This window comes from Sturnira hondurensis, unplaced genomic scaffold (assembly GCF_014824575.4).
Source record: "Sturnira hondurensis isolate 20B ecotype Veracruz unplaced genomic scaffold, ASM1482457v3 Scaffold0002840, whole genome shotgun sequence".
Classification (NCBI taxonomy): Eukaryota; Metazoa; Chordata; class Mammalia; order Chiroptera; family Phyllostomidae; genus Sturnira; species Sturnira hondurensis.
The window spans coordinates 8655705-8665029 of record NW_028075471.1 but is presented as its reverse complement, the minus strand read 5'-3'; the positions used below and the strand labels follow the sequence as shown (position 1 = coordinate 8665029).

The 9325-nt window shown below is 52.8% G+C and overlaps 1 protein-coding gene across 1 annotated transcript; it reads left to right on the top strand.

Moving 5' to 3' along the window:
- Window positions 1-1164: 1164 nt before the first annotated feature.
- Window positions 1165-5016, top strand: FEZF2 (FEZ family zinc finger 2). The gene is made up of 5 exons (XM_037041303.1): window positions 1165-1400; window positions 1769-2666; window positions 2993-3127; window positions 3325-3457; window positions 4360-5016. The coding sequence occupies exons 2-5, from the start codon at window positions 1827-1829 to the stop codon at window positions 4617-4619; spliced, it is 1368 nt and encodes a 455-aa protein (XP_036897198.1). The 5' UTR covers window positions 1165-1400; window positions 1769-1826; the 3' UTR covers window positions 4620-5016.
- Window positions 5017-9325: the final 4309 nt, after the last annotated feature.

The following is a 9325-nucleotide window of genomic DNA, read 5'->3' as shown; positions in this document are numbered from 1 at the left end:
GAGCGCTCTGCTTTTGTGCGCCACGCACAAAACGCTGAATTCCTCCGAACTTAGTTGGGGCCTGTCTAGAAAAGGGCCTTTTCTTTCCTCTGCTTGTACCTCTGGCCACACTAAGTCTCTCCCGCCCGCCTCAGGGCCCCCTCCCTTTCCCCTCTGATAATCCTTCTCTTTATTTTAGAAAAACACAAAACCCGGTTCCACGCGGTGCTTTAGTGGCTAAAAGTGAAAGAGCTGCCTTGGCAGATTTCAGCTCTATGAATCACTTCGGGAAATTGGTTCGACTGAATGGCCTTAGGAGGAAAAAACGTTTTAATAGGATCCAGGGGGAGGTTCTGCTGTTTCAATCTGCTCCTTAAACAGGTGGAGATTGGACCTTCTCAATTATACAAACAGCAAGAACCCATCAGCGTGGAGAGCTGCCCTCTGAATCCTCCCCGCACGCAGCCCTAAACCAGCAGCAGAGCGGGGCTTTGCCTCAGACACCCGATCACAAATCAGCGATTCTGATCGATTAGGATCTCAAACAGTCCTCAGCTAGTGGTGTAGTCTCCCGCAGCCGCAGGCGGGGAGCTGGCTTGAGAGGGGGAGGCGCACTCGCTGGTCGCCAAGGTCCGGGGGATCTGGGCGCGCGGCCTTGGGCTTCCCGATGCTTTGGGGTCCTCCTTCGGCGGCGGGAGCTCTCTCCCGACCTCCGACACCAGCCACGGCGAGCTCGTTGTTTTTGCATAAATTAATATTTCCCCATTAACAAGTCACCCCCTCCAAACGCTGCGCTCGCGTCCATGCGCCACATCCTAATGAGGTAATTATCATTTGCGCGTGTTCGGGGCTGGCGCCGGCTCCGTGGGTAAATGGCAGTTTATTAGCACGATGCCCAGCTCGACTGCAGAGGGCTAAGGGACACTTCGGCAACTAGACGGACACCCAGGGGCCCTTTGGGACTGCGGATCCAGGACCCCCCCGCCCTCGCCGTGTCCCCCACACCTGTAGGCCCCCAAAGTTGTGACTCATGCACAGAACTCTGCCTGGGTTTGGACTCCCCCCACCTTTTTTTCCACCGGCAAAACCATCACGATTCCTCCCCCTCCCCCTCCCGTCTCTCCCCTCCTTCCCGATTCGCGAACCGCTCGCACTTTCCCAAAGGGAGCGCGAGCGCCAGTTGCCTCCTTTTAAAGTTTGAGGGGCTGTGGCGGCGGCCCGCAGGCGCGGGGGAACACAGGGACCGCTACCGGAGCCGCGCCGCCGCCCAAGTCATTCCACTTGAAGTGACTTCATGTGATGTCAGCTGAATGTAAAAGACAGTGATCTCACGCGGAGGGGAAGATGTTTGCCATTAAAATGTGACAGAGGAAACACGCTGCATGGCTCGGAACGCATCTCCTTGGCGGTGGGGGAAAGAGGTAAACGCGAGGTACCTTTCCTGGTCCTCTTTAACTTTGCCTCTTCACTGTCCAGCTCCCAGCACGCGTGCCGGAGGCCAGGGTCCATGGAACAGCTCACGGGGGCTAATTTAACGCTCTTTTCTTTCTTTCTCCCTTCCTCACTCTCTCTTTCCTTTTTCTTTGTAAACCCTCCCCCTTCTTCCCCTTTCAAAGTCCCAAGGCAGGGGCTGGTGGGTTCCTTTGCGCGCCGGGTTAATGGGCAGTAATTTGGTACCCTTGGGTGCACTTTGTTCTGCCCCTGTTCATTTGAATGCAAATGGGTGACCTGGACCCGACAAGGTGCTTATTAAATTGCGGTTTCCCTCCCTGCCTTTTCCGGAATGCAGACTTAGAGGAGAAAGGCTGCGCCCTGGCCCAGTCCGGCACAACTCGGCTCCGTGCGCAATGGCAAGCTCGGCTTCCCTGGAGACCATGGTGCCCCCGGCCTGTCCTCGAGCCGGAGCGTCGCAGGCCACTTCCAAGACTCTGGCCTTCTCCATCGAGCGCATCATGGCTAAGACGTCGGAGCCCCGTGAGCCCTTGGAGCCCCGGCCGGGGGCACTGGAGGCAGACAGCGGCCAGGGCAAGAAATTGCTGAACCTGTGCTCCCCGCTGCCCTGCATGATCCCTCTCCAGCCCCTAGGCTACGACGTGCCGTCCAAGACTCTGCTCAGTTACTCCGAGCTCTGGAAAAGCAGCCTCCGGGCGGGCGGCGGCGGAGGAGGAGGCGGTGGTGGCGGGGGGGCTCCGGTGTGCGGCGCCAGTGGCTTGTGCAAAACCAACTGTAGCGTGTGCTGCAAGGCCGAGCTGGGCCTGGCGCCGTCTGCGCTGCCCGCCGGCAGGGTCATCAAACCACAGGTCATCAACCACGCGGTGGGGCTGCCGGCCAGCGGCTCGCTCTACTACTTCAACTACCTGGACTCTGCCGCATACCCTCCCTCTGAGCTGCTCGGCGGCCACCTCTTTCCGTCCAGCCTTCTCAACTCGCAGGCTCCCACCGCCCTGGCCGCGCACCCCAAGCTCTTTTTGCTGGAGAACGCCAAGTTGGCCGGCCTGGCCACGGACAAGTTTCCCCATCCGGCCCCCTATGCCCATAAGGAGCGCTTGCCTGCGCCGCTGGAACAGGTGCTGAAAGAAAATTCGGCCCTGACTGCCGAGCGCGGAGGCGTCAAGAGCCACGGAAAGCTGCCCGGAGCCTCCGCTGACGGCAAGCCTAAAAACTTCACCTGCGAGGTGTGCGGCAAGGTGAGGTGTGGGGTCCGTGGGGCCTGGGAGCGGGGAGCTGCTACCTTGGAGCAGCCTGGCAGTCCTTTTTCTCAAGTTTAGAGGCTCCCTGGTAGCTGTTTACTCAAATCAGGGGCCTCGGTTTCCCGTTCTGTAAAATGGGGATGCCGTTGTCACTAGCCACACAGTACAGGCGTTAGCAGGGGTTTGGGAAACCCTTTGCAAAATGAAAGGGCTCTGGTTGGGGGAGGGGATTGTCGTTTGGGCAAGGTAGGCTGTAGCTTCCCGGGGCTGATGCTGGACTCTCTGATGGACCCACCGCAAGGCCCCGTCACGTCCTTCCGTAGGTGTTTAATGCTCACTATAACCTCACCCGCCACATGCCGGTCCACACCGGAGCCAGACCCTTCGTGTGCAAAGTCTGCGGCAAAGGCTTCCGCCAGGCCAGCACGCTGTGCAGACACAAAATTATCCACACCCAGGTACGTGGCCCCGAGTCCGGCCCAGTTCGCGTGCAACATCCCACGCCGGAGCAAAGTCGCTGGGGAGAGGATGGCCGAGGGTTCCCGCACCCCTCCCAGAGTGCCCATGTCGCTTCAAGGTGTTCCTTCAAATTTCCCCGAGGCAGCCTTTCCCTGCGGGGCGATCAACCTCACTGTGTTCCCGCCCCTCTCCGCAGGAAAAGCCTCATAAATGTAACCAGTGCGGCAAAGCCTTCAACCGCAGCTCCACACTCAACACGCACATCCGCATCCACGCGGGCTACAAGCCCTTCGTCTGCGAATTTTGCGGCAAAGGCTTTCACCAAAAAGGTAACGTTCGGGGCGAGGCCCTCTTCTCATTCTCACCCCGGAACTCGGCGGGTCACCGCCACACGGGGCAAAAACAAATTAACAAACAAACAAACAAACAAAACAACCCAGAGACAGGGAATTTGAGAGCTGCATTTCTTTGCAATCGGGTTGTGCTGGGTTTGGGAATAAGCTTTCCCGGCAGGGTTAGTAAACCTCCCTGGATTCAAGTTGGTCGTGCAGAAAGAGACACCACATTTGGGGGGTGGAAGGGAAGGCAGGACTAGAGGGAGAGAAAGTGGGAGAAAGAGAGTGTTGTCCTACAGGAAAAGCATCCCTTTGGAGCCGCGACTCCCCTTTCTAATGAAAATAATCGTGGCAAAATCCACCACCTGGAAACAACCTAAGGGTCGGGAGAAACTGCTGCTGTCCAGAGCACCCCCAACTAGCGGGGCCCCTCTTGGATTTTCCAAAGCATTGTTAGGTCCCCAGGTGGGGGTTGGAGGACCAGAAGGAATATATATATTATATATATGAAAATAGAATGAAGCCCGGGTTCGTGAGAATTTCTTGGAGCGAAGTGGTAGCCCAGAGTATGACCCGGAGTGTCTCTGGGGTGCGCAAAAGTTTCCAGGCTCCCGGAGCAGAGTGTGAGGGAAGCCAGGCGGGCCTCGGGGCAAGGCGGGGCAGAGGCTCGGGGCGGTGACTCCGGACTCGGCCTTCCAGCCACTCCTGAGAGCCCCGGGCTTGACGCACACGAAGTTTGACAACTTCTTCACTTTGAGGGGTCTCGCCCGCTTAGCCAAGCATCGCTTTCTTTGCTCCGGCCCCTGAGCCAACCCCGGGACGCCCAGACTCCCTGCCGCCCCTCCCCCCCACAATCCACTTCATTCCCCCACGTTTTTGTTTTTGGTCTCCTGTAGGGAACTACAAGAACCACAAGCTGACCCACAGCGGCGAAAAGCAGTACAAATGCACCATCTGCAACAAGGCCTTCCACCAGGTCTACAACCTGACCTTCCACATGCACACGCACAACGACAAGAAACCTTTCACGTGCGCCACTTGCGGCAAAGGGTTTTGCAGAAACTTTGATTTAAAGAAACACGTGCGCAAACTCCACGACAGCGTGGGCCCTGCCACCCCCTCCACAAAGGACCTAACTCGGACAGTGCAGAGTTGAGAGCTACTGCCTTGCCCTCCCTTCCTGCCCTATCCAACCCCCAAACAGATCACACGTATAAACTTATTTCTAAAATTAAGAGGGAAAAAAAAACTATAGCAGAGAGGCTAAAATCTATTTATCAAAACCAGCATATTTTTGGAAAGCTAAACGTTTCCTCGATGACTGGCAGCAAACAAGTGACTCCCACCTTTGTGTATTCGGGAAACTTATTTAAACCCAGTACTGAAAAGTATTTAATTCCAGGCCTTGGCTTCTCCTTGGGCGGTGGGTTATAACAGGAGCCTGTCACGTGAATGCCCGGAAAGAGCACGGCGCCCCCAGCCATCTTTATACAGCCATGTAAATCCTTCTGTACATGCGAACACGGAATATATACATATATAATTCAATAAACAGAATCATTAGTGCGCGTTTTCTTCCCCGCCCCCTCACCCCTCGCCGCAAGGTCAGCTCAGCAAGCCCGAAGAATGAGAAGGAAATAGGCGTTTATAGCATTTCCCTGCCCTAACTCGACTTCTTCGGTGCGCTGGGACAACGATGAGGCCCAACCCGCGTTCCTGAGGTGCTTAAACGGGTTAACGCCCTGCCCCTTACCCAACCCCATGAGCCAGGGTGAAAAGGCCTGCATCGGCCTCCACGTAGCGAAATTTTTCTATTTGGTGAATGTTCCGACGCTTGGAATTCTGGGTGTTGCTTTATTTGGGTGAGATTTTCTTTTTTTTTTTTAAAGGGTTAAAGTGGCTGGATATTGGGGAGCAGGTTTGGAGTGCGTCCTTGAGCAAAGCGCCGCGTCGCGCGGGGATAAATGGCTGGGGTACTGCCCAGCCGGGGAGCTCCTGGACATGCAGCCTTTCTCTGGGCGACCTAACGAGGACAAGTTTTGTAACGAATCTGTTCTGGAGGCGAGGGCTGGAGGCCAAGGATCCCCAGCCCAGCTTGAGCTCTGGGACTCCCAGATTCACGCTGCTGATCTGGAGCCTGACTCCGGGTGCTGGGCGCCCTGCCGCGGGAGGGCGCACCCGGGCTCCCGGAGCTCGCAGCCACCGCCTCCAGCTCTTTGATTACCGCGCAGTTAGCCCATTTCCTGAATAGCTATCTCCGCCGCCGAGCACGCTGATGAAATGATTTCACGCTTGCTTCCTAAGTAATGACCCAAATTAAGAGAGAAAACAGAGACCCTTCAAACAGCATTACATTAATCATCTAATCATTCCCAGGAGGGGGTCGGCCGCCACCGCCCCGTTTGATCCGAATCTGGATAATCAAAAGCTTGGATTACTGGCTCGGACCTCCGGACCTCCCCCCCCCAACACACACACTCTTAATATTTGAACGGAGATTCAGCCCACGTCTTTTGGAACACTGTTTCCTAACGCCGGGAGGAAAGGCGGTGCGGGCCTGGGAGTGAGCTTCCACAAGCCTTGCTATTGCAAGAGCTAGGGCGGCGGAGGCTGGGCGCCGGTCCGACGCGGGTTTCCACGGCAGTTGGAGGCTATTTGGAGGGAGAGATGAGAAAGGAAACCCCCAAGTAACTCTGAACGTGACTGGGTATCTGGTTATTCCAACGCTGGGTATACTCTAGGCGCTTAGTACGCCTCCCGTAAGAGTCTCACACAATTTTAAAAGCTAGCATTTCTTGAGCGCTTGTTTCATGCCAGGCCCTGGACACACATTCGTTCGAACGTTCACAGCCCGAGAGCTGCGGGGTGATTATTGCCACTTTACAGATGGACGGAGAAGTTGAGGCAGAGAGAAGCTAAATGACAGGCTTAGGGTCACAGGGACTAGGTAGGGCTGGGATTCGAACTTTTAGGGAGTTTAAACTGCCTACAGTCCTCTTGGCTGAGGAGGAATCTTCAGGTTGGGACCCAGGAAAGACGTTCAGCGGCTGGGTGAAAGCTTTGTCCTAGTCACAGTCAACGGCCGGGTCCCAGACCCCCCGTTCAATTCGCAGATCCATTGCGTGGGGAAGGAGAATTGTCGATTTTGTTTGTACAGAGGACGGCGACAGCTTCCTCAGGCTGTCGCGAGGGTATTTTTAGTACCTCCGATTCAGAAATAGGAACGTGTACATTATAATTCCATTTCCTGAAAGGAGAGCGTCCTCGTTTTTGTATCCTCCCCCAGACCCCAAGTCTGGGAAGACGCAGCCAGGGGAGGAGGGGGATGAGGAAGCGAGGAGGAATTTAAATGTTAGCTCGTTCTGGCTGCAGTTCACTGAGGGGAGATTGGGACCCGGGGAGATATGTAGATTTTCGGAGCTTAACTCTGAAAGCTCGGTAGATGCCACAAACCCCAGGAAACCCCAGGATGGGCGAGGAGGACTTGGCGGCTACGGATATGGAAATATCGCCTAGCTTTTCCCAGGCATCTATCTCAAGGGCTGGTTTGAGGAGCCAGCGCCTTTCCTTGTTCTCAGAAGAGGTTTTATCAGCCCCGCCTCCTACGCACACCCCTCCCCCATTTCTGGGAGGTATTGGGTGCCCCAGGGCACTTCCCTCAACCAAAGTAGGTTCCTTCTTGAATTCCTGAAAAGGATCCTTTGAAGATGTGTTTATTGGTGACCGGACAATAATCAAGGCAAACGCTCCTTGTTTCTGAAATAGTTCCAGAACTTCGGGCAAGGGGCAGACACCACAAAATTTGGTGCACAAGCGTCTTCTTTGAGAATTGGGTTTAAAAGTTAGCCTGTGTGTGGAAATTGCTATCAAGTGCTCCTCTTTCCCTTTAAGAAGAAAATAGAAATAAAAATAAGTGGGGTATTCCCCATTAAAGGTATTAACTTTCTACCCATCAAGTGAAAGAACTTTCTTAGAGAAATTCTTCTGCAATAAATTTTCACAGGAAAAAGATTTAAGATGGTGCCCACTCATAAAACTGGAGAAATTTTGTTTTCAGGTGCAGTTCTGGAGAGGGGTGAAGATGGCATTCTTGCAAACTAGATAGCAAATGAAAGAAAACTAATAGGTGAAACAGAAGGCATTTCTCTCTTGGACTGCTCATCTCTGCAGTAACTGGGGCTCTGAGGCAAACCTGAGCAGAGTTTCTTGCTTACTGCACCCTCCTTGAGGTTGTTTTCTCATAATCTGATTGTTATTTAACCTTCGCACCAGCTCCTGTCAATCGCTCTCACCTGAGAAGGTGTTATTTCACGTCTGGTGGTAATTGTAGGTAAACAGAGATATTCTCTATCTATAGAGTTTAGCTCTACTTTCCACAGGCTTGAAGTCACTCCCAGGTTTAAGAGGTCTGCTTCCTTCAGGTGTGGGATTTAATAAAGGATTCCTTCACTGGAAAATTAGTACCAAGAGAAGATGAACCTTTTGCCGGAATCGTAAACATCTTTCACAGACAGGTACTAAAGGCAACTCTAAGTCCTCTTAATAACCATCCTAATTAGGATCCTTAGTTATTCACCATGCATCGGAATTGATGGGTGAAATGCTGTTTTCTGATTTTTTCTCTCTTAATATTAAACTGTTTGAGTGACTTGTAGTTTGCAATATTAGTAAATGACTTAAACAAGGTAGTCATCAGCTGCATGTTAATATGCTAACCTTGACTGAATTGAAGAGTCCACCCTTAAGAAATATTTGAAACAAATCAAATTGCGGGGGAGGGGGATCCTGTCACAGACACAAAAAAGACTCCAATTATCTTTTCCCCTACAAGATGTTTGTTCTGTCCATGACTGCTCACACTTCAGCAATCTTGCCAGCAAGACTCAAAAAAAAAAAAAAACCCTCTCCTTCTTCCAAAGCCACAGCCTTGTACATAACAGATTGTACAGTCCTATTGCCTTAGGCGGGTTAGAGGTTCCTCTCTGCAAAGAGCGACACAGAGAAGTTGCCAGCATCCAGACGTATTTGGGGGAGCACTGTGCTTCTTCTTGCCTTGGCTGCAGAAGTGGGTCTGTAAAGTCCCCATAGGGCTGTTTGGCTCTCAAGACGGTAGAGGGCTGCCTGAGCCAGGCCCAAGAGTTATAGCAACAAGGCATCCAGGTGTGCTGATTCTGAATGGGCTTCGGAGGAAGGCAGACTGAGTAAATGTGAGGGGTGGGGGGCTGCCAAAGAGAGGACAGGAGTCTTGAGAAAACGCTGGGAAATAAACAACCTCAAGGCAGCTGCGTTGCCCTTTTCCCTGCACTTCCCTCTCAACCGTCTGAGCAACCAGTTTGCTCCTAGAAACATGTTAATTGCCAACGGAGCTCATTAAGGCATGCACATGCAAAACACAGCAAGAAAGATTAAATGGACAAAAGCGCAATAATGAACTGTCAACAATCGGGCCCATGTACGAGACCAGGATCACTCAAGAATGAGGCATTTAGAGGCAACAAAGGATTGTCTGGGACAGGAAGAAAAGACGACCTAGACTTTTGTTTAGTCAACACAATTGATTACAAATGAGAGATTAACAGGATAGCTTCAGATTTTTTAAAAAAGAGGCAGAAAAGAAAAGTCCAATTAAGTCCACCGAATGTTAACTATATTGCGTTCCATGCCTAGCCCCAAAGAAATTCTCATTAAACCATCCCTGGCGATCCCTTTTGGAAAGTAATTTGTCTCCCTGATGGAGCAGAGAAAGAGAATCGTGTAAAAGAAAGCGTTAGTTCTTGGCACAATGAGCTTAGGAGACACACTAGAAAGAGCCAAAGGGGGAGTTAATGAGCATCTGACAAACTGCTTGGATTCAGGCCTAGA